A 26,359-nucleotide genomic window follows, 5' to 3' on the forward strand; every position below is an offset into this window, starting at 1 on the left:
TCGAGTGGTTACGTGTAAACTACATTTTAAAGACGGTGTAACACAACAGGTAAGTGGAACTAACAGCAGCTAAAATGTATATGGATCATCTCGGTAGTAGATCCCTTTGAAAGGCGCTCACGACAGCTGTGGTATAGAAATTACATTTTCTATGTGAACGTCCAAATTTCTGTCTCTGGTAATGTGCCTTACCAGTAATTAAAGAAATTAGTTTTGTGTCCTCTGCAGTGTTAAGAGAGAAAGGCTTTTGTTTGGGATAAAAGAAAAAAGGTGTAAAGAAAGGAAAGTTGCCTTTTCTTTTATATAGTATAAGAGATGTGTTAGCTGGCGTTATGATCGCCTTTTGGGGACAGTCGCGGTGGGTCTTGTGTAGACTGGTGAGACGTCCCGCCATTAATCGGCTGTGATGGCACTGTCAGTCCTCCACTCCTGTGCGTGTCTTCATAATCCGAGCTGACGACCTCATAATCGTATACATGCAAAAGAAAGTGTGAATCGCCTTCATATTAGTTTGCCGCGGTGTAGAAAAGGCGTCCCGTGTTTGCACTTGTCTGGGCTATAGCGCAGGGGGAGGATGAAAAAAATTAAAAGTGCTCACTTTTACTTAAGGCAGAAGCGCAGTCAGCATCTCGAAGGCCGGCACAGCTATGAACGCGCGCTGGCTGCTCGACTTTTGCTGGGCAGGAGACACCAGTTTTTGCAGACACGTTCAGGATATTAAAAGTCTCAGCGCTCTTTGGAGGTCATTCATATACAAAATACCTGCGCCTCGCAGCGGAGATGTAGTGGGTTAAAGAAGTAATGAAAAAGAAAAGGAAACATTTTAATAATAACGTAACATGATTGACATTGTCATGAGTGTTGCTGTCATATATATGCCTGCCTAAATAAGTCCATTAACCCGCTCTTACTTTTTACCGTTCATTTAATCATGGCTATTGGCGGAAAAATTATGAAATGGAAGGAGGATTACACTGAGTATGGCTTTACCAAAACAATTATTGATGACGATCGATTATTCATAAAGCTTGAATTGGTGATCTGTTTTTGTGTGTTAACCTCATATTTTATCATACTTCTTCTCAAACTAAGGTGGTGCGAGTGTAAAATGAATCAGGATGCGCTGATCAATGTAATCGGTGTACCAGGAAATCATGCATTGACAAAAGCTCCCCTTTGCTTGTAATGCAAAGTGTGATTAAATGCATTATTTTTTAACGCGTTATGGAGCACATGCATCGAAGCTTCTCAGCTGTGCTTGTGCTAAGAAAAGGAAAGATTTTAAAAATAACGTAACACGATTGTCAATGTGACCTTTTGTAAGTAATGCCTGGAGGACTAAGTGTGGAGAAAACTCTAGAGACAGCGTGTGTATTAACTTGTGGATTTTTCTGTGAGTATTTGGTGGCAGCGTCACAAAGTTGCTTCGGAAGACGGTGTAGCTGGAGCTCAGCTCAGAGCGAAATGAGGTGAATGGGAGGGTAGATGATGACGTGACTCCCCCACCCGCCTTAACTGTCAGTCCCCCACAAACACAGTCTCTCGGAATTTGCATAAGCACACTCCTTCACCTGCAATTTTAACTTAGTTACAAAGTGATCAAAACTCTCGTTTATATCCTGCGTTCTCTCATTAAACTTGCATCCTGCATTACCCGTGGGCATGAAAAACGCCAGCGGTAGCCTGTCTATGAACTTAATTTAAATTTTAGGTTTATACCTTGCTTTCTTTCCGAGGTAGCTGCACTGATGAATATGGTAGTATATGTCACTCACTCGCTTCTTATTGTTTCGCTGCCTTCTCAGTTATATAATGCATGTTTTCTTCAGCGTATTTTGGAGCTCTTCCTGGTTTTCTATGTACTGCGTTGACAGTCAGTTCAGCAGTGATTACATGGGCGTGATGATGTCACGAAACTCCGCCCCCACGGCGGTCAAGCTCAACTCCATTACAGTAAATGGAGAAAAATACCTTCCAGTTATGACCATTACACGTAGAATTTCGAAATGAAACCTGCCCAACTTTTGTAAGGAAGCTGTAAGGAATGAGCCTGCCAAATTTCAGCCTTCTACCTACACGGGAACTTGGAGAATTAGTGATGAGTGAGTGAGTGAGTGAGTGAGTGAGTGAGTGAGGGCTTTGTCTTTATTAGTATAGATGTGCATATATGTATTTCATTTGTATTTGTGCACTTATTGTATTCATTTATTTCTGTTTAGATACCACACATACACTTACGTATACAAATCTATCAAAGTCCTTGGCGAGCTGGTGAAGGGTGTTATCTACTCTCTGGTGTAGCTGCGGTTCTTTCTAATCGAAGAATTAGGCCAGCAAGTGTACAATCAGCACAGTGACGTACAACTGTCTCTCACAGGCACATTAATCCATTTAAAATAAAATCTAAAACACAGTAAAGTGTGCAGAAAGTGAGAGTCTCAATACTCTCTGACTCCTGTATATTTATTATTAATATGAATATTCAAATCGACATTTGGCCTAATTTGCCAGCCCTTGTATATTTTATAAATGTTTTATTTGAACTCTCTGCATTTGTAATTCGTGTTTAAGAACTAAACTAAGATCACACAATGCCATCTTCACAGTTTCCATTCTTCTTCTCTTTTCTTTTTATTTTCAGCTCTTGAGCTCCAGTTTTGCCCTCCAGCCTCCTAAACCTCAGAGCAGAGACGACTTTTAAAATGTGAGTTTGTGCTTTGACTGAATGGATCATCACAATAAAAATCATTGAAGTTTTAATAGAGCAGGACAGGCTTAGGATATGAAAGTCTGAGTGTTGTGTGACTGAGGGGCTGAGAGTGAAGGGGGTCCTGTGACTGGTGCATTATGGAATATAGAGACTCAGACAAAAGCCGTCTTTTGAACCCGAGGTGAAGACTACAAGACCACCTCCACAGACCTTCATGTTCCAGTGAGCACAGCTGCTAATATTCTCAAGATGTTTGAGGGTCCACAGGACTGTAGCCCACCTACCTGATGAGACCAACTGAGTAAAGCTGACCTCAGATTGAACAGAAGGAGAGGAATGGAGGAGAAAATAGAGGTTCCTGGCCTGAATTTAGTGGGCTCACCTTAATGCAGCTTCCAGGCTCTGGAACCAATCTCCTTGAGAGGGGATGGACTCTTTACCACTATGGGTTGCCAATATTGAGGCGCCCAGCAGGTTTGGACATACTGTGCCCCAATTTGGAGCCTGTTTCATTAGGGGTTTACCCGGTGGGCAGTGGGTACAGCCTCCTCCATCTTGGTGGCGGAAGGGTCGTGACTGTTGTTTGTGCGTATGCACCAAACAGCAGTTGTAATGTCCACCCTTTTGGAGTCCCTGAGGGGGTGCTAGATGTCATACCTTCTGGGGACTCCCTCGTTCTGCTGGGAGACTTCAAAATACTCCACATGGGCAATGACAGTGAGACCTGATAGGGCGTGATTGGGAGGGATAGGCGCTAATCTGAACCAGTGGTGTTTTGTTGTTGGACTTCTATGCTGCATACGGCTTGTCCATAGCGAACACCATGTTTACAACATGAGGTGTTCATATGTGCATGGCACCCAGGACACCCCTATGGGCCTCAGGTCGATGATCGACTTTTAATGGTTGTATTAATGAAGTGGGACTTGCTGACCCATGTCTTGGACACTTGGGTGAAGGAGGCGGGCTGTCAACTGTGATCCTGCCACCTGTGGTGGTGAGTTGGCCGATGGTGTGGGAGGATGCCGGTCAGGCCTGGGCCAGAGCCCGAGCGTGTTGAGGGTCTGCTGGGAACGTCTGGCAGAGTCCCCTGTCAAAAGTTGCTTCAAATCCCACCTCTGGCAGAACTTTGACCTGGCAATTTGAGTCCAGATGGGCCATGTTCATATCTCTATTGGTGAGGCTGCTGAGCAGAGTTGTGGCTGTAAGGTGGTGGGGTGCCTTGTGATGGCGGCGATCCACGAACCCGTTGGTGGACACGGCACTGGGGATGCTGTCAAGCTGAAGAAGAGTCCTAAAGGGACCTTTTTTCTCCTGTTGGACTCAGGAGGTGGCTAACAGGTATGTCGGCTTGAGCCAAAGCAGAATGGGGCTTGGTGGTTGCTATGAGGCAAAAACTCGGGCTTGGAAGAGTTTGGGAGGTACATGGAGAATGACTTACGGATGGCTTCGAGGAGATTCTGGTCCACCATCCATTGTCTCAGGAAGGGGGAAGCAGTGCAAGCGTCAACACCGTATATGATGAGGATGGTGCGCTGCTGACCTCCGACTTCGGGATGTTGTGGGTTGGTAGGGGGAGTAGAAGACCTCCTCAATCCCACTAACACCTTCCAATGAAAGAAGCAAAGCTTGGGGACTCGGTGGGCTCCCATCTCTGGGACTGAGGTCACGGTGGTCAAAAAAAGTCATTGGTGGCAGGGCCCTGGGTGGATGAGATATGCCTCAAGGTTCTGGATGTTGTAGGACTGTCTTGGTTCACATGTCTCTGCAACATCCATGGACATCAGGGACCCAGTGCCTCTGGATTGTCAGACCGGTGGTGGTCCCCCTCTTTAGAAGGGGGACCGGAGGGTGTGTTCAACTACAGGTGATCACACTACTCAGCCTCCCTTGAAAAGTCTATTGAGGTCCTGGAGAGGAGGTCTGTCGGATAGTCGAACCTCCAGTTCAGGAGGAACAGTGTGGTTTCGTCCTGGTGGCGGAACAGCGGACCAGCTCTACACACTGCTAGCAGAGTCATGAAGGGTGCATGGGAGTTGCCCAACCAGTCTACATGTGTTTGTGGACTTGGAAAAGGCGATAACCATGTCCCTCGAGGAACCTGGGGTACTCCGAAGATGTGGGGAGTGCTGGACCCTGATAAGAGCTGTTTGGTCCCTGTACATCCGGTGTCAGATCTTGTCCGCATTGCTGGCAGTAAGTCGAACCCGTTTCAGTGAGTTGGACTCCACCAGGGCTGCCCTTTGTCACGATTCTGTTCATAACACTATTATGGAAAGGGAATGCCTGGGATTCCCTGGGGAAAACTAGAAGTGGCTGGGGAGAGGAAGTCTGAGGCATCACTGCTCAAGCTGCTGCTATATATTGTTATGGCCTATCAGCGTATGTGTACTGTTTGAACTTATTAAGCGTTTACGTAACAGCAACAACTCTTCAAGTATTGCTTCAATGATGGAGTAGGAAGACAACAGTGAGCGATATGAGCGGGATGCTGAAATAATTGAAAAATGTGTTGAAAATGGAAACCAGTAAATATTATTCTGTATTATTGTTAATAGTCTTCTGCATTGTAATTTTCTTTATATATTCTGTTGTTATATCAGGTTGTGTTAATATATTGTAAGCGTTCAGGCAGCTTGTGATGCTCTGTATGGGGTCAGAAAGGCGGAAGCTGTAAGTGATGGGACTGGCTGAGGGGCTTCTGTTCTGTGAGGAGGCGGACAGGAGGTGAGGAGAGAAGGAAGGTGTAGACAGGGGAGTCAGGAGACAATAAGCAGGAGTGTTTGTGGATCAGGAAATACCTAGCGAGTGGCAGAGATCAACTGATCGGCAGGGAATGCTTTCTTTGATTGTTTGGGAGGTGGCTCTATGGCCAAATAACGGATAGTAAGACAGGACACCGCTTGTGAGGAAAGAAGACTACATATAAAACATAGAAAACTCCAGGACCTCTGAGTTGTATTTGCTTATTAAGCTGGTCATTACAATGTTATATAAATTAATTCATTTTGTTAATATAGTTTTTTCGACTGTTCACTGCACTAATCTACTGTGTCATTTTAAAGTAGCTACTCTGTTATCCGTTTTCTCTTATCGTCACAGCCTCTGTCCTGACCGTGACTGATAATCGGTTTTACTGGACCTTATAAACCTGATGTTTCAAGTTCAGAGCATTGGCTGCTGGAGTCCATCCTGGTGAGACTGGTGCAAGCCATGAGCAACTCAGGATGAGTTCCCCAAGATGGTCCACAAACACCTGAGTTCTCTCCTCACAGCCAGCTGAGTTTCTTTTCTTCTCTGATCAGTTTCTCTTTTGAGTTTCTAAGGCAGTAGGAGGCCAACTATATGGCCTGCTGTCTAGAAATGTCCACTGGCAGGGGGTGCGAGCATCACGTGGGCGACGTAGAAATGTCTGATATTCGGACCCTCCTGAGGTGTTCTTAACAAGATGATGTACAGTTGGCTGATGTAAGCGTTGTAAGTGAGCACACAATGTCATCCTAAATATAATTCAATAGAAGGTCTGACACGTCCAATAGACCTCTGTACTGCTGACACTTACACGCTGAGTGTGTAGCTGCTCGTCTGCAGCACAGTGTTTGTCCATTTTAAGAGATCAGAGTTTGCATTTGGCTGATCAGGGCTGTTTAAAGAGACACATTATTGTCACATGTCAATCTGTATTGTACTTCAGAGTTAAGTCTACGATTCTTACAATAAGTTCAGCTCAGAAATGTCAATATACTATTCCTGTGTAGATTTTCTGTTTTTAATGATATAACTCATCAGGCTCTTCATTAGTGATTAGACATCATGTTATTTAATTGGAGCAATGGGGACATTTGAATGTCAAACCCTGAGTGATAATCCCACCATGTATGATTTTGACAAAGACTCTGAGCTTTCATATTTGGTAAAAACACTAACAAGTCAGCAGGAGTGTAAGAACTTACTAAGTGTAAATCTGACCATCTAAGCCAAATTTTAAATCCCCATCACTACAAAACCTCAATGTGCAGTAAGTTCAGATAAAGACACTTTAGTCCACCATTTGGTGTTTCTTCAAATAAAGGACTAGTTTCACATCGGCTCTACCAGAATCTCGATAAGTGACACAAATGTGGAGTCCTCGTTGGAATATTAAAGGCTGGAGCTCTGGCAGACACGTTTAGAAACCAACATCTTAAACAACAATGAAGTCTCTGAAGTGGCCTGATATTTTCTCAGTTTAATATGAATCAGGTCACTAATATCGGCATCTAATTTTTGATCTCTTTATGTTTTTCTTTTTTGGCAATCACTTGATTTGGATTGATTTACATAAATCAGTTCTTCAGATGTCCTGAAAGCAGACGTATAATTTATGGGACAGACTGGCTTTCTTAGTCAGAAGTCTTTTTCTTAGCTGCCACTGCCTGCCCCTCTTTTATTGACTCGTACCTTCAGCTCAGATATCAGTTCACTTCACCAGGACTCTCCTTGACAGTTTGGGTCTCATCTGATCCAGTCTGATCAAACACAGCCAAATGACATAGCGATGTCTCAGTCGTCCTCTTTATCACTTTGTGACTGAAAGGAGCTAAACTCAACGATGGACAACTTAGCAGAATTAGCAGTAAAAGGTTGGTTCTGTTCATCCAAGACACCCTCTGGCAACAAGTCCACTCTGTCATACTATAACCCTTGTAAGCACTAGAACTCTGATCTCTGCCCCTGGATTATCTTCTGCCCTGTAGTAAGACCCCATATTATGGCCATCACAAGGCTAAATGATCTCTTCTGCTCCAAAGATGATAGCATGGTGCCAGACAGTAAAGCTGAGGGCCCCTGTAATGGAGGTTGGACATGGGGTCTCATTCAGTACTGACCCGATAAAAGCAAAGGTGCACAGGTAAGAGAGACCACCTCTGAAATCTGAAGAATTACAGAAGGAGGAAATCAAGCAACAGTTGTACATTTGTTTGCCACTAAAAGATAACCAGTAAGTGTGAAACCTCCTAAAAGACTTTAAACTAGAACAACTCACAGTCACAGGAGAAAAGGACAAGAGAGAGACAAAAAGAATCTGTTAGAAGAAAAGACAAAAGCAAACTGAATATTCTTAAATGTGTGACAGAGGAACTCTCCATGGACACAATCTGGAACCAAGCGTCACCTCCTGGTGACCATAAACCAGGATTGGAGATCACCTGCTTGGAGTCTGAAAACTTCTGACTGTGACTCTGTGGTTAAGATAAAGCCAGGGGTAATTCTGAGGTTATCTACCATAACTGTGTAAAGGAGAAAACAGCTGTTGTGAGGGTCTCTTCATAAATTCGTGAAAACTAAAGTGGACTTGAATCAGTTTGGTGACAGCGTCTCACACACACAGAGGAGCTGTGAGGGAGTGTAGACAACCTGTGAGAAAGCAAACTGCCATCACAGTGCTGATTTAGAAACTTAATAGTAACTAAGAACTGAAGGAGAACTGGGGCAAGAACATTTAAAGCTGCTTCTGAATAGATAAGGGTTTGCTGGGAAATGTTATGGATAAAATAATGGGGAATAAAATCACAAGTTATGTGCCCTTCCTACAAGTGCAAGAGAAAAAGACAACTAAGGTAACACAGACTCATGTTTGGTGTTGTCTGTTGATGTAGTCTGTCTGTATACACTTGAATCGTACATCTTGAGTTGTCCTTATATTAGAAATATAACTTTATTTTTGACCGTGACTTGTCCCTGGTTGAGTTGTAATATTCTCATTATCTTCATGTAGGTTCCTCCTGATCAGAAAGACATGCAGTTTAGGTGGACTGGGGCTTTGGAACATTAAGCTCTACTATTGTGTGTATTCAACCTCGATTTTCTTGTTTTCTCTCTTCTTGAATTATCTGGGTAGGGGGGCTCTCAAAACATAGCCAGTTCAAGCCCTGAGAGACACACTTCTTGGGTGATTTTTGGTTATACAAAAAAAATTTGTGTTCTTTGCAGTGTAGTTGCGCAGAGTGAAGAGAGTAAAACGAAGACAGGCCTGTTCCTTGTGCTGCTCAGTGTTGCTCACAGTCATGAGTCTGCCTGACAGATAGTCCCATCATCAAGGACACCACAGGCTCACCACCTGCACATCTCTGAGCTGGCCCCTGTAACAGGGATAGCTGGGTGGTCTTAGAGGCTCTGGAAGCAAAATACATAAACATAATAAACATGTCTCCTCTATTATAAAGAGACAAGAGCGTGATCTTTCTGAAGAGACTTTTTTGAAGTCCAGAGGCCAGTTTAAGATCCGTAAGATGGAGACTTGTGTTTTGAAAGTCATAAAAATGAAAGTAAGATCTTCTTATGCAAGAAACAAACTGGACTTATTACTCGGTGAGAATAACAGAACAGTGAAAGAGATTGAATATTGTTTGGTTGAAACTTTAAGTCAGAGACTTGTAGATCATCTAATTCATGTTGCCATCAGGGAAAAGTAGTGTTTCTTCAAGTGAACAAGCCTCCTCGAGAATTAAAAGAGTTGTTGTTTTGGTGAAGTACAGAATCACGTAAGCAGTCTAAGCTTTGGTCACAGAGTAGCACAGATATTGGGAGATTTTAGAGACAAACGTTATTCAGACACTTCAAACAAACTTAAGTCTCTTTCAGAGTGAATCCGAGCTCTGTGTGTGTAGTTGGAGGGGCAGTTCATCTCAATTAGAAGAATAGAAAATCTTCATGTTCATAGGGGTGTGCCCAGGAGGCGGGACCACCACAGGAGCAGAGGATGTCTGGGGGAGAGGAGAGACAAGGCAGTGAGACAAAAGAACTGATTCTTTGTACAGGCGTTAAATGTTTAAATGTTTGAAGCACCACAGGAACCAAACCTGAGGGTGGGCAAGCGAAGTGAGCAGGGCGGAGTTCATTAGTTTTATTAAAAATAATAATCACCTAAAAAAACACCTGAAATAAGTAACATACAAAAAATATAATTTCTAAATATTAGAATTCCTTTTAGTTGCCTTCTTCTTGAACTCAACAGAATCGTTTGTGTATTTCCAGTATCTTACTTGACTCCAGAAAGGCTGGCGCCTAACGTCTCACATGTCGACTCATAATATCAAATGGCCTTGTAGATCCTATAATTACTGACATGACGCGTGTTTAAGTCCTCCTGGCCTTTCACCAGTTTCTTTACTTACACACTAAAGTTTGTTTTATTTTTTTTTGGTGTTATGTGAACTTCATAATTCCCCAGTTTGTCGATGTGATGATGTCTTCTAAATGTCAAGAGCTAACTCACACACCAGTGTTCCTTCAAACATCTTCTGTATTTGATGTTCTCTTCAAACCCAAACTCAATCTTACATCAAAGATTAATTTAAGCCTTTCTTTTAATCTTTATTGTATTTCCCTTTTGTTAAATCAAATCTAAGTTGTGTCATGAAATATCCGACTAAATGTGTTGTAAGAAAATATCAGGGTCAGAAAGAAGAAATCACAAAGTGAGCGTGAATTCTGATCTGACCACGTGTGTCTCTTGTGTGTCAGAAGCAGAAACGGCTGGGGGTGACACTAAGTGACATCAAGAGGAAACTTAAGAAGAAGACACTGAAGAGGCGAGGGAGGGCAGTAGGCATTGAGGAAGGTGAGTGGAATAGAAGACAACACTTCATATCAAGAGGTAAAATAAATGAGAACTTAGAAAACAGATCTAACTGGTGATGATGGTAGGAACACGAAGGGAGGATTAGAGAAGATGTGTTGTGGTGTCCTTCATGGCCTTTCACTGTTGTCAGAATCCCAGGTGTTATTCGGTAGAGACTCAGACAGCATCACCCTAAAGTCCTCCGGATATTCCATCAGCTGTAAAGGAACGCTCTGCGGCGATCTCGACAGAAGGTCAGCGCTGATATTCTAAATTCAGTCCCAGCCGACTGCAACGTCCATTAATAATTTGGTGTTTATTTTAAAATAGCATTGCATACAAATCAAGTTCAACAACAAATAGCGTTCCAAAGTCAAAATAAAAATGATTAAAAATCCTTAAAGTTAAAAAACAAATCTAAACAAACAAAAAAAAATGCAAAAGTAAAAAAACTAACAAACACAATTCACGCAACTCAGAAAAAAGACAGAAGAATAGAGAACTGGGCCATAAGTCCTGATAATTTATAAATAAATAAATAAATAAATAAATAGGTAGGCAGAATATCCTTTTCACCTGCTATGTTTTGCTTTTAAAAGAAGTTTTATTAATTTGATCTTGCCATATTTTATAAGGTTTGAAGAATCTTCTAAGTGAGAATTTTTTTTTTTTTTTTTAAATGTCAAACATCATAGATGACTTATCACAGGTGGGCTGGGTTCTTCAAGTTCAACCCAGGACAAGTCTACTGGCTCACAATGTGGTAAAAAGCGATTTACAGTCCATTGTGTCCTCCTTTAGGCCCCTCTGAGCCACCAGCCACAGCTGTGCATGGATTGGGAAATTGGTTGAGCCCCCAAGGCTGTCTGATAAAACATTCAAACATTTTTGTCCCATAAAAGATGTTATTTTGCCTCCCAAAACATGTGTGGCCCAGTGGGGCTGGAGCTCGATTGCCACACTTGCAGGTTCACCCAATTTTGAAGCGGATAAAATTTGATCGATGAAAGAATCAAGTCAGATGGTTAATTACTTCGCGTAATGCTGGGCTGAATATATTCTATACATGAATGACTTCCTCCTTTCTAAAGATGTTGTTAAAGGTCCTTTCCCCGCATCCTAGGACCCTTAAGACAGATTCTGATATTTTATATGTTGCTAGATGCTATCTGACTCATAGCGACTGATCAAGATTTCTTCTGGAAGAAATGGGAATTGGAGGTGTAGAAAATTAATTAGGTTTTTGGGTTGATTTTTGTTGTCTGTAGCTTCTGTATACTTTGCTAATTATAGTGGAGCTAACTTAGTTTAACGTCTTTATAAAAATTCCACCACTTTTTTCTAGTTTTATCAGGCTGTTGTTTCCACTTTGTAGGTGAGTTACAGAATCCAGTGACAGGAGTGTCAGAGGTTGGTATTGTTCCTCTATACTAAGATTGTCCCTGTTGTATTTGTATTACATCACAGAATTCCTCAGATTGTGTCTCGTCTTTAACTTTACACAGAGTAGAATATAAAGACTTACAGTACTTTATAAATGTGTGAGTTATATTTTTTAGGCTTCATTACTTTTCTCCAGTTGCATAGACACACAACAGGATCTCACTGTTTGACTGAGTGAAGACTTTACACTGCATACGTACACCTCAAATGTTTTACTTCAGCTTTAATATTTTATCTACAAAGGACAGTAAGGTTGTCCAGTAATAGCATCTGCTGAATCGATCCACTTTCCTCCATTCACTTTCTATGTAGGTTTACCTTCTTCAGTATCTCAGTGGAGTTTCTTCTAGTTATTCTGGATCTTCCACCACATCCTCACATTTCAGTTTGGTTAATTGGCAAAAACCCCAAATTGGCTTCCATTATGATCACTAATTGTAACTCTGACCCTGTAATGAGCTGGCAGACTGTCTATGTTAGCACACTCTCCGATGCCAAGTTCTGCAAGTTTATTTATAAGTTCTCATCCAGCAGATACAGAGACTCTTCACAGGCATTTCTGTGCCCAGACGGTCAAACTCCTCATCATGGAGTGGGCGGGGCACAATCTGTCCTCAACACTGTGTGGTCAATACAGACACAGAGGCCAACAGCTGATGAAGTACAAGTGAATGCCGACCAACCTCGAGACCGACCTTCACTTGATTTTATGGTTCTCACAGCTCGTCTGCTTTTGTTGTTTCCTCCTAGAATTCCTGCTTATTACTGATTTTGTAAATCCTCTCTATACCCATGATGACCACAACATTTTTCTGCAAGGATTCTTTCCACTAGATGTTGTTCAAAATCTTGTTCATGTCATTTTGTTATTAATGTTAATATTGATTTTGCTTTATTCTTTGTATTTGATTTTGTCTATAAGCTGCCCGTGTTATATTCCACATATGGTTTGTGTGTGGTTCACCAAGTGGTGACCTCCTGCCAATCACTACTTAATCACCATTCCTTTCTGCCTATAAACCTGAGGTCTCAGCAACAGTTCATTGTAGATATGCTCTGCAAGTTTGTTGATTTCTTGTGTTCTTTAGCTTGTCCTTATGATTTTGTGATTTTCTGGATTTTTCAGCCTGTGCTTTGTTTCTTCAACAGCTGTGTTTGGATTCTCTTTGGAAACTTTGTTTGTTTTGGATTATGGCTTGGCTCAAATCTATCTCGCCAGATGCTGCCAAGTCTTCATTATTGGCATGTGTTCTATTACTTTGTCTCTACTGCTGCTCAGCTTCATACCTATGAGTTTAAATTGTTATGCAATTACACTGGTGGTCTGATGCTAAATCTTATAATTGTTCATAGAACTGGACACATGTGACAATGACATCTGCATCCTTCCATCCCTACTCCAGCCAGGACCCAATCATCCCAACCAGAAGTTTCCACATGTGTCCCAAAAGTCAAAGACTCCATGAGACTCTCTGTATTTAGAGTAAAGCTTCATCTAAATTTCTTAATAATAAATCTTGTATTATCATTTCTTCCTAATTCTAGTGGCTGGTTAGGAGGTGACCTTTCTCGTCTTCACCTTCTATCACAGAGTTTTCTGAGTCACTGTCCAGATATGCAAGTTCTAATAAAAGCAGAACACCTCAACTTTGGGTATGGTGTTCTGGACAGCAAGGAACCTTTACCTCATTTCTTCTTCCCACATAGTAACACAAAGCCAGGTGTCATCATAAGTGTAAGGCCATACTTACAATAGCAAATTCATTAGTAATAATGCAATAATATGAAGTAAAGAAATACATCAAACATGGCAATAAAACTCAAAGCTCTGAGCTTGCAATAGAAAAAGATGGAATAAGGTAAATATGCAAAAACTTCATAGAATTAAAGGAAATATGAAGCCCCTAACCATCACCTAGAAGCTCTTGTTTAATATCTTGATCTTACAGGAATGACATGGTGATGTCTGATACCCAAAACTATAAAACAACTAATAATATTTCTAAATGCCTGCTGTCTGAAATGCCTTTATTTTAACTTTAGTACCTTCTAACACACAAATTAACTCCTCTTTACAGATACTTCTTCTTCTTTATTTATTCCTGGTGTGTGTTGTCCCTCTCCATTTTCCTAACCTCAGGCTGGGCAGTAGATGCCATTTTAAAGGCAGACTTTTTATAAGAAACTATCAGGTCAAATGGAGTCACTTACAAGACAGTAGAGTGTCCCAGCAGCTCCTGCCAATGTGTCTCAAGATCCTCCCACAGGAAGCTTTTATGACTACGTATCATCAGAGTGATGATATTTTCGGCATAGTTAGGTGAACATATTGTATAGAGTCTGTACAACTGACCTTACTTCTGGAAATAAAATTGCCACCAGTCACTCCAGCCAATTCAGGCTATTCTTCCAAAACATTAAAATAACAACACATGTGCCTCATGATTGGTTATTCTTATCAGGTGACTCAATTCTAAATCTTTATACTATTTGTTCAGATGGTCTGTGGTAAAGAGGTGGAAGAAAATGAGAAGAGCTTCACTGCTCTGAGCAGTGCGTGAGGAAGCCAACGGGAAACTGAATAAAGAGGATCAGAGATCAAGAAAATGGAGAAGGCTGAAGGTTGGGCAACTGGAGAAGAGATTGAGGAGCTGAAGAGGAGAGAAGCTGAGCTGAAGGGCTCACAGACCAGACCATCTCCACTTCCTGCAGGTGAGGCGACACTTCAAAGTCTGATCAGACTGGAGTGTGTGTGGGACTTGGTATTTAGAGAAATTTAAAGATCTAAGGAGTTTGTACAACAGTAAGAAGGGCCATTCAGCCTAACACAGATAAATCTTTTCATATTTCCTTAACATTTCAAATATTCTTTTTTACAAATATCTCAAAGTTGTTTTACTTCATGTACGCGACGGACTGATGAATCCTACAGCTGACTGTGAAAAAGTGAATTTATTATGAAGTGTAAATGATGACAACAAAGGATGGTGCAAACTCTTTTCCAAGGCCACCTTCTGATGTCTCCATCCTTAAACTGATGAATTCGTCCTTCAGCATTTTCCTAGCTCAGACCCTACAGTCCAGTATAAATCTCTCATCTTTCTAGGTATGTTTTCTCTCCTCAACACAATAGTCCTGATGTCGACTGTAATATTGCAGACATTATGGAGATTCTCTTCTTGATCTACACTCCACACATGGTAGTCGCTATAACTCAACTTGTCATGTAGCTTCCTCTCTTTTGTATGGTTGATGATGATGATGATGATGACACAAAGGCTCCCAGGATTTCCTCACAAGTCCCACACTTCTGATGCAGTCCTTCAATTGTACAATGATATTAAAATACTTTCTCCCTACATGTGTTAGTCTTTACATTTAATTTAATTTCATTAAGTTTGTCTCAGAAACATAAAATGCGAATCGTTGTTTTGTGTACCCAAGTCACTTCTGGTCCCACCCTGCCCCTCAGTCCCTTTATCTTGACTCTTCGCTCATGGATTCCTGTGAAAAGCTCATTGATAGTTAAGATTGATAATCTCTGATGCTCCTACACTCCACCAAATATTCTCTCCTAAATAACCAACAAGTCAAGATAGGCGTTCTCACCATCTAAACCTCGCTGACTGCACACCACACTGATCCTTAATTCAGTAGAGCCCCTCTTATCAGCGTACTTACTTTTTAATGTCTCGCTTTCACCGATCTCGTCCTATTCTCTCTTGTCCAGACTTTCTCCTCTCACTGTGTCCTTCCTGCTGATGGAGACTCGCTGAGCTTCACTGTCACCGCTGATTTCTCATCCCCAGGACCTGAGAAAAAGGAGCTGTCAGGTCTGACAAAGTGTGGAAGATCAGCCAGTGGGACATCGCGGCAAAGGACTCCATCGGGTACAGCGTCTGGTGACATTGTGTTTGTTATTGAAGTCCATTAGGAGGACCAGAGTGACAATAGGGTCACTGATGACCCTGTCTTTCACATTTATCTGCCATCCTTTGCTGTTTATTATTTTTTACTATGGCGCCTTTCACTTTGATTAGCTGAGTGATAACAAACTCTAAATAATCAGCTGTGTTTAATCAGATGTTTTATAATTTAACTGAAATGTTATACTCATATACTTATTCCATATGTTCTCTTAAAACTCCTTTTTCACTTAACTTTGATTCTGTTTCCTTTGCTTTGCTCACCTTAAGATTAATGAACAGAAATGTGTTTTAAATGGCTAAGCCGGCTCAGAGCACAAATGAATTGTTTATTTGAGAACAGAGAAGAGCGTTAATGGACTCAAATTGAGCTCAAGCGTCAGTGCTTTATAACATCAGAACATCTCAATCTGCTCCTGCAGTCTTACGTTGTCACATTACATTCTGCTAGATGGAGTCCCACGTTAAAGTTCCACGTTCATCCATTTCAGCTGTGCTCCCCTAGGCTCTCGTGTTTTATATTCCTGCTGTTGTTTGCTCCAGAAGTCGTGTCTCCACGACATTTAAAAGGTTTACACACCAAAAGCATTGCTTCATTTCAGTGTTGAAGATAAGCAAATTGGAGGACTGCTTCAGACTCTGACTAATTGAGGACCACCCTGAACATTTCAATGAGTGCAGCCTCAGAGTAAAACACACTTTATAAATTATGAATTCGTAGGTTTTATAAAGACAGCGATTTGTTTTAAGCACAAACTAAGTTCAAGTAGCCAAGGGCACAGGGTCCATCACAGCCGTCCACCACATTAGACATAAACTATGTGTGTTTTGTGAAATAAGCAGAGAGAGTGGGCACAAAGTTGGGGTACCACCCTGAAATATCATTCTTGACACGGTGGCGCAGTGGTAGCTTTCTGCCTGCAGTTAGGAGACCGAGTTAGCCGGGTCCTCCTCTTGTGGAGTTGCATGTTCTCCCCGTGTCTGCGTGGGTTTCCTCCGAGTACTCCGGTTTCCTCCCACAATCCAAAGACATGCAGGTTAGGTGGATTGGCAATTCTAAATTAGCCCTAGTGTGTGCTTGGTGTGTGGGTGTGTTTGTGTGTGTCCTGCGGTGATTTGGCACCCTGCCCAGGATTGGTTCCTGCCTTGTGCCCTGTGTTGGCAGGGTTGGCTTAGCAGACCCCGTGACCCTGTATTCGGTTTCAAGCGGGTTAGAAAATGGATGGATGGATGATGAAGATGAAATAAAAAAGCACAAAGGCAATTGCGATGGTAGTCTGCTACCCAATCAAAGGCTGTCAAGTTAAAATCACTTGTGAGTCGAGCTCGTCTTCTCAGTCACAGATCTGTAATGAACACCCACTTCTGGTGACATTTTATAGTGGTGTCACTGAAGAAGCGGAGCTTAATTAGCGGGCTGTAGAGTAGCGTCACTCATCTTGTGGCCTGTAGACTTCACTGAGTGATGACGTGGCAGGGCAGCACCCTCTAAAGCTCAGGGTGGGATTTCTTAACTAGAAGGAGCCTGAAGATGTGAAGACATACCTGCTTGTCAATGTCATATAAAATACAGAATATTTATGATGACATTGTATGTCTGCACGAACACAAGACATGGGTTCAAAGGGACCTTCTAGCAGACCTCTGTGATCAAATTTTGGTGAGGCAAAGATCAGTGCCAAGGATAAAGCCATTTGTAAATCTTTGAAGTGTTACCAGGGCACAGTGGCCTGAAAGAATTGGGGAATGGAAAGTGTTTGGAAACACCAGGACACTTTCTAGAGATAGCCAGTCTGAGTAATTGGGAAGTAATGGCCTTTGCCAGGAGGTGACCAAAACCTAATAGTTACTACAACAGAACTTCAAGAAGTCCTCTGCTGAAATGAGTAGAAACTGTTTGGCAGAACAGCCATCTCAGCAGTGCTCCACAAATCAAGTGTTTATGTTAAAGTGGCTAGGGGAGAAGATACTCTCAAGTAAAAGACAAATGACAGCCTGAGAGCATCAAAGGGAAAGATTAAAGGTCTGATGAGACAAACATTGAACTCTTTAGACCTCAGACTGGGCAATAGTCAACAACCTGGGGCTACAGCCAAGACAACACTGGAGTGGCATTGTGACAGAGTCTGGTGTCATGAGACCCCACAGAACAGGAGACACCTGAAGATGGCAGTTCACAGATGCTTGTGAAATCTGACTGAATTTGAGAGGATCTGCCAGGAGGAATGTGATCAACTGGCCAAATCAGGAGTGTAAACGAAGTGACACTTGGTTGAACTCTACAAGGGAAGCTACAAGACCTGAATTAAGTGTCTGAATACTTCTAGGAAAGTTTCACTTTAGTTTTTGATTTGTAATAAATGTGCAGACAACATGAAGACCTGAGGTCAGTTTGTCATTGTGGGTTACTGAGTGTAGACTGATGAGCACAAAGGCACTACACAAAATTCCCAGCTTGCTGAACCTGAGAACCGCTAAGACTACTGCGCATGCCTGGCGTTTTTATTTCCTGAATTATGCTTAGCTCACAGTCTCTTCCTGCTTGTTTGCGTTTTTTCCAAGTTACAGTTGCTGTTTCCTTTTTAGCAGCAACTGTGTGTTGTGCGTTACTATTAAAGTAAGTCTTTTCCTTTTTGCAGCGTTCACTGTAACCCAACATCTTAGTTAAAGTTACAACTTATGTTGTGGTCCAGTTCAAGTATAGAAAAGCTATTATAGGTATGTTTGCTGTTTGCGAATGAACATATTGTTAAGTCTGTACTGTTAACATTAGGGAGAGATGCGCTGTATTTGCTGTCCAAGGGCCTCATGTATAAGCGATCGCGTCCTTTAATGTTAAATGAAACTTTCCCACATTCAAATCGCGATGTATAAAACCTACACTTGCCGTAAAGCCAGCACTTTTTCACGGTACCTCCTTGTGCCTTGTAATACATAAGTTCTCCGCTCGGTTTTCGACTAGGCGGCGCAAGCGTCAAAGCAGTGCTACTGTTCTTGTGTGATTACTCATTATTTTCATGGCGGCTTTATAAATACACTGAAACTAACACATATTATTGTTGTAGTGTAATGCATCTGATTGTAATTAACTCATGTAATATAATGGTTCAGGAACAACCATAAGTATTCCAAATACCATAACTGCTTTAGTGTTACTCTCACTTCTCTTCTTCTTCTTCTTCTTCTTTCCCAGCTCCTACCGTTGAAGATTGCCACAGCGGATCATCTTTTTCCACATATTACTCTCCTGCACCACTCATAGTATTTATATCACTGTATCTGAGTTTGAATCACAGCAGCAGCTGATCGGAAAGAGAATTATCAGTGTATACAGCTTTAAGGACACAGTACCTCAGCCACGGCAAAAGCGTTTTAAAAGCCTTTCCTGTGTACACGGACCTCGTGGTTCAGAAACAGTTTAATCCAAGAACTTTAAATGCCTCAATCAATTTGCTTTACTTATTTGCTTATCGTACAATCCCCACCCTGTAAACTTGCTACGGTTATAATATCTCACAACCTGAGCCACTTTATAAAGCGGCGTGTTACATATGATAATGATATCATTTTAAGGTGAAATGAAGCAAAATATGTTAAATTATACACATAAAACTTCTTCATTTAAATAATCTATATTCTTCACTGGGAGTGTCGTGAAGGACAGAATAATTAAACATGTACTCTGAAGATATTTCAATGTTCTTTAAGCGTTTTGAAGAATCGGTAGCTAAGCTTACAGATGGCTTAACGTCTATTACAGAGCTGATTGTATGGCGATCGGTTACTTGGGGAAGAAAAGCAAGCACTGCAGTAGTGGCCTACGCCAATATATGAATAAAACAGAAAGAGAAAATAACAACACAGCTAAAAACGCAGCGACAAATTTCGACAATAAATTATTTCATAAAGTGAAACACATAGTGTTGTCGCATTATTTTGCTCTATCATCATGAAAATGACATCAAGTATACATCTCAGTATTTTAGTTATTCGAAGAGCTGTAATATCAGATGTAATGATTTCGTCCAGCTGGAGGAAGAAGGCAGTTTAAACGTGGTAATTCACACACGCCGACTTTGCTCTGATGAAGATCAAATACAAAACAAAGCATTTAACGTGCTACTTTAATTCTGATGTGATTTGAGAAACTGGTTAATTAAACGATTTTAAAGATAGAGTTTATGATATTCATTAATGGCAAAATAAAACTACGTGATTAAGGTAAAATGTCGAGATTGAAGTTGACATTTGTGCTTTTTCCCCACCATTATGCGCACTTCTGTACCCTAATAAGCTTTCACTTATGACCTCTCAGACAGTGGGCTTACATTTTCTTCTTTCACAGCAACTTTGATATGTGACAAGTTCTTTTTATTTCCGGCACTATGCTGATTTTGTGAATGTGAGCTTTCAAGTTTCTCCAACACGCTATGTCCTTTCGATCCAACTTCCTTTTGTTAGTTATACACAGTTTATTTGAACAAATAGTATATTTTTCTTTGCCCTCCACTTGGTGACCGCTGAAATTCTTATATTTTCCCGTGCTTTTCCATTGTCTTTTCACAGAAGGCTCGCTTAAGGCGATTTATATTGATTTGCATATTCAATTGAAACTTAATTCTGGGAGGATTTGGGCGTTACATAATCTTGGCGATGCCACGGCGTTAGTTTTCAGCTGATCGGGATTTATGTGGCGGAAGAACGTAGGTTGCAGTGCACAGATTCCTGCATCTGGGGAAATATAAGAATTTCAGCGAGCATCTGAAAGTGGAGCAAAAGCTGCTATTTATTCAAATAACCGTGAGATAATCAACAAAGAGAGATGACTCGTGTTTATAGCGTCGTGGGCAACTCCACGATGGGATAACGGTGCGATAAAGTCATATCAAGTCGCCGTCGCCGGTTATGAAGCCCTGCAGTCATGTCGTTGAGCCACGGAAAAACCACGCGGTGGGGAAAAACGCAGTAATCGGCCAGTCTCGACATTCCACTGTCACGTGGTTTACTGTCGTTAAGTGAACGTTATGAAGCTTCGTCGTAAAATCGTTTGATTAACGGTTCTCAATCATCGTGACAATGTGCGTTAAATCTTTGCTGTTTGATCTTCTATATGCTCTGTGTATGAATCTGCGCTAACTCTCTTCAACGGAACACAGAGTCATTACATTTTGTGATATTAACTCTGCTAAAAATACTGAGATATCACGTGATGTCATTTCATATTGATAGGAGATTAAGCTGCGTTGTCTTATGTTCACTCGATGAAATATTGCAACAATAATCAGGGGCGGCTCTGGGCTTGTGGTGGCGGCACTGACAGAGGAAGAATCAGTGGCTCCTTAGCCGCCAATGTCATGCGTTGGATGGCCATGTCGTTACCCAGACACTGCATAGCACGCCTCGTGCTCCTGACACAAGCATTTAACTTTTGCGAAATTTGTGGCTGTGTTTTAGCTGTTGTTGTTTATCTTCTGTTTTATATTCAATATATATTATTGGCGTAGCCGTCTGCAGTCAGTGCTTTTCTTTCCCAGTAACGATCGCCATACAATCGGCTCTGTAATGGGCGTTAAGCCGTCTGCTTTCGCTGATTCTCAAAAGCGTTAAACTGATAGCTCTTTCGTGTTATGATTATTCTGTCGTAACGACACTCCCAGTATAAGATGTTAAATCGATTAATTTATGTATATAATTTAATAGCATGTTTACGCTGCATTCGCCAAAATGATATGATCATCATGCGGCGGCACGGCTCGGGCGCGATATTATGGCTGTAGTGCAAGTTTAAAATGAGGTGGTTCATGCCATAGGCCTGAAACCGTTCTGCAGGGCAGTTGATTTGGGTGCATTCAAAGTTCTTGAGACCAAGCTGACAGACTGCGGTCGTACTGAAAATCTTCAAACTTTTCGTGGAAGGGGCTGACGTGTGGCAATGCAAATATGCCGATAATTCTCTTTCGATCATGCTACTGTGTTTACTCAGATGCGGTGATATAAATACTCCGGTGGTGCGGTGAAAAATATCGGAAAGATGATCTGCTGTAACTCAACGAGGAGAACTGAAGAAGAAGAAGAAGAAGAAAGAAGAAGAAGTGAGGTAACAGCGCTAGAAAGCAGTTATCGTGTTGGAATACTATGGCTGTTCCTGGACCGATATGTTACAAATTAATTGCAATCGAATGCATTACATAATAAACAATGCGGAACCAGTTCAGTAACATTTGCGCGGCGTCGTAATAATGATACAGGGCTGTGCCGTGCTGGCGCTGGAATGCTGCCGGACTACCAAACAGCGAAAAACTGCGTGCGACAGGCATCAGTACCGTGAAAAATGCGTGGTCACGCCGAAGTGTGGGTTTTTATCATCGCCGTTAACGTGAAGGATGCTTTCTGCTGGCACATTCTGTCGCGTCTGCCCATTATGAACCCAAATTGGTCTTGTTCGAGTCCGGTCCACCATTTCTAGATATTTTTTAAAAACAGTTTTCATCAGTATGGTCTAAAATAGCCGCCAACATTGTAATTTCTTCCAATAAATCTCAATTCTCTCTCTGAAATCGTAATATCTTTTGGCAGAATCCATTTCATCGACGGAAGTAAACATTTTTCCATTTTAATTCTTGTGCTATCGATTCACCAATCAGTAACTAGAGGGTGTTGGAGCCCACCCTTTCCTTTGTGAGTGAAAGTGCCAGTTTTATTTCAAGCCGTATTTCATGATGGTTTGAAGGAATATTCTGAACAAAATTAAATAAACAAATAAGCAACAAAAACATATTTACGTGACATTTATTTATTAATGCTGTCATTTCATGACATATTTATTTATTGGGGCTCTCATTTCTTGTACATTTTATTTATTTGTTCTCATATTTCACAGTACTTTTAATTATTTGCGCATTTATTTATTTATTTATTTATTAAATTTTCTCTGACATATTCCTCCATAGTCTTGGGCGTTACGCTGTTCCTTTTATTCTTGTTAATAGTGCCACCTACTGGTTTTGATTAAACAATACGTAGATGAGTGATGTTTAACATTGCTCTTCCTGAATACTGAGTAACTTTGAAATTTATTTAGTTACTAGCAGAATACCCGCAACCGCAGCAGAGAAGTAGTGTGTTAAAGAAGGAAAGAAAAGAAAGGAAACATTTTAAAAATAATGTAACATGATTGTAAGTAATTGTTTTGTGTATTTGGCGGCAGCGTCACAAACTTGATTTCGTCTAGCTGCATCAGAAAATGTACCCTGACGTCTGACCGCCTCCTTTTTAGTGTTTTCTCACAGCTTGGATTGCTTCTGTCATGAATAGGTTTGAGTCTACATATATATATGTATACATATATCCATATACATACATATCTTCATATCTATATACTGTACATATATACATATCTATATAAATATCTACATATACATATATATATATGCATACTATCTACATCATATATACACACATATACACACATACATACAAACATACACAGGTATATATATATATATATATATATATATATATATATATATATGTGTGTATATATATATGTATGTGTCTATATGTGTGTGTATAGCTTTAGTCACTGAGTGCAAGGGAAAAATAATGAAATATAGTCTATAAGTTATAAAACAGTAAAACATTAACGTTTTAAGAAGTACAGCTACATTGAGCACTACTCGGTGGTTACGTGTAAACTACATTTTAAAGACAATTGTAACACAACAGGTAAAGTGGAACTAACAGCAATAAAATGTATATGGATCATCTCGGTATTAGATCCCTTTTGAAAGAGGCGCTACCGACAGCTGTGGTATAGAAATTACATTTCTATGTGAGCGTCCAAATTTCTGTCTCTGGTAATGTGCCTTACCAGCAATTAAAAGAAAAATTAGTTTTGTGTCCTCTGCAGTGTAAGAGAAAACTTTGTTTGGGATAAAAGAAAAAAAGGTGTAAAGAAGGAAAGTTGCCTTTTCTTTTATATAGTATAGAGATGTGTTAAGCTGGCGTTATGATCGCCTTTTTGGGACAATCGCGGTGGAGTCTGTGAGCTGGTGAGGGCGTCCCGCCATTGTCGGCTGTGATGGCACTGTCAGTCCTCACTCCTGTGCGTGTCTTCATAATCCGAGCTAGCGACCTCATAATCGTATACATGCAAAAGAAAGTGTGAATCGCCTTCATATTGGTTGCAGCGGTGTAGGCGTCCGTGTTTGCACTTGTCTGGGCTATAAGCGCTTGGGGAGGATGAAAAAATTAAAAGTGCTCACTTTTACTTAGGCAGAAGCGCCCAGTCAGCATCTCGAAGGCCCGGCGCTGCAGCTGAGCGGCTGGCTGACTTTTGCTGGGCAGGAGACACGGTTTTGCGAACCGTTGGGATATTAAAGTCTCAGGCGCTCTTTGGGTCATTCATACAAAATACCTAGCCTGCATGGCGGAGATGTAGTGGGTTAAGTAATGAAAAAGAAAAGGAAACATTTTAATAATAGTAACATGATTGACATTGTCATGAGTGTTGCTGTCATATATATGCCTGCCTAAATAAGTCACCGTCGCTTCGCTCTTACTTTTACGTTCATTTAATCATGACTGTTAAGGCGGAAAATTGTGAAATAGGTTACAGGTGAAACTGCCAAAACAATTATTGATGACAGATCGATTATTCGCAAAGCTTGAATTGGTGATCTGTTTTGTGTATTAACCTCCTTATTTTATCATGTACTTCTTCTCAAACTAAGGTAGTGCGAGTGTAAAATGAATCAGGATCGCTGATCAATGTAATCGGTGTACCAGGAAATCATGCATTGACAAAAAGCTCCCCTTACAGCATAATGCAAAGTGTGATTAAATGCATTATTTTTTAACGGCGTTATGGAGCACATGCATCGAAGCTTCTCCAGCTGTGCTTGTGCTAAGAAAGGAAAGATTTAAAATAACGTATACGATTGTCAATGTATGACCTTTTGTAAGTAATGCCTGGAGGACTAAGTGTGGAAAACTCTAGAGACAGCGTGTGTATTAACGCGGTTTCTGTAGTGTTGGTGGCAAGTACAAAAGTTGCTTGAGGAAGACGGTGTGCTTGGCGGGCTCGCTCAGGCCGAAATGAGGAGTGAATGGGAGGTAGATGATGACGTGACTCCCCCATATAACATAGTCCCCGACACAGTCTCTCTCAGAATTTACCAAAGCACCTCCTTCACCTGCAATTTTAACTTAGTTACAAAGTGATCAAAACTCTCGTTTATATCCTCGTTCTCTCATTAAACTTGCATCCTGCATTGCCGTGGGCATGAAAAGCCAGCCCAGTAGCCTGTCTATGAACTTAATTTAAATTTTAGGTTTATACCTTGCTTTCTTTCGAGAGTAGCTGCACTGATGAATATGGTAGTATATGTCACTCACTCGCTTCTTATTGTTTCGCTGCCTTCTCAGTTATATAATGCATGTTTTCTTCAGCGTATTTTGGAGCTCTTTTCCTGGTTTCTATGTACTGCGTTGACAGTCAGTTCACGTGATTACGTGGGCGGCGTGATGATGTCACACGAAACTCCGCCCCCACAGCGGTCAAGCTCAACTCCATTACAGTAAATGGAAAAATACCTTCCAGTTATGACCATTACGTAGAATTTCCAGAGTAAAACCTGCCCAACTTTTGTAAAGGAAGCTGTGAGGAATGAGCCTGCCAATTTCAGCCTTCTACCTACCGGGAACTTGGAGAATTAGTGATGGTGGGTGAGTGGTGAGTGAGTGAGTGGTGAGGGGCTTTGTCTTTTATTAGTATAGATGTGCATATATGTATTTCATTTGTATTTGTGCACTTATTGTATTCATTTATTTCTGTTTAGATACCACACATACACTTACGTATACAAATCTATCAAAGTCCTTAGGCAGGCTGGTGAAGGGTGTTATCTACTCTCTGGTGTAGCTGCGGTTCTTTCTAATCGAGAAGGAATTAGGCCAGCAAGTGTACAATCAGCACAGTGACGTACAACTTCTGTCTCTCACAGGCACATTAATCCATTTAAAATAAAATCTAAAAACACAGTAAAGTGTGTGCAGAAAGTAGAGTCTCAATACTCTCTGACTCCCTGTATATTTATTATTAATATGAATATTCAAATGTTGTTTTGGCCTAATTTTTAACCCTTGTATATTTTAAATGTTTATTTGAACTTCTCTCTGCATTTGTAATTCGTGTTTAGAGAACTAAACTAAGATCACACAATACCATCTTCACGATTTCCATTCTTCTTCTCTTTTCTTTTTGTTTTCAGCTCGACTCCAGTTTTTCATCCTCAGCCTCCTAAACCTCAGGCAGAGACGACTTTTGGAAATGTGAGTTGTGCTTTTGACTGAATGGATCATCACAATAAAAATCATTGAAGTTTAATAGAGCAGGACAGGCTTAGGATATGAAAGTCTGAGTGTTGTGTGACTGGGGCTGAGAGTGAAGGGGTCTGTGACTGGTGCATTATGGAATAGAACTCAGACAAAGCCGTCTTTTGAACCCGGTGGGAACTACAAGACCACCTCCACAGCAGACCTTCAATGTTCCAATGAAGCACAACTGCTAATATTCTCAAGATATTTGAGGGTCCACAGGACTGTAGCACCTACCTGATGAGACCAACTGAGTAAAGCTGACCTCAGATTGAACAGAAGAGAGGAATGGAGGAGAAA

General features: G+C 41.1%; 1 protein-coding gene across 1 annotated transcript in view; it reads left to right on the forward strand.

Moving 5' to 3' along the window:
- LOC120522257 (E3 ubiquitin/ISG15 ligase TRIM25-like) overlaps positions 1 to 26,014 on the forward strand; it is a gene marked incomplete at its 3' end in the record, with an annotated part of 48,171 nt that extends 22,157 nt beyond the window's left edge. The window contains exons 4-5 of the mRNA XM_039743315.1: positions 15,487 to 15,646; positions 25,954 to 26,014. Of these exons, the coding sequence (XP_039599249.1) occupies positions 15,487 to 15,646; positions 25,954 to 26,014 (221 nt within the window). The remainder of the gene's footprint in view (positions 1 to 15,486; positions 15,647 to 25,953) is intronic.
- Between the last annotated feature and the right edge of the window lie 345 nt (positions 26,015 to 26,359).

Source organism: Polypterus senegalus, unplaced genomic scaffold (assembly GCF_016835505.1).
Source record: "Polypterus senegalus isolate Bchr_013 unplaced genomic scaffold, ASM1683550v1 scaffold_3850, whole genome shotgun sequence".
Taxonomy (NCBI): Eukaryota; Metazoa; Chordata; class Cladistia; order Polypteriformes; family Polypteridae; genus Polypterus; species Polypterus senegalus.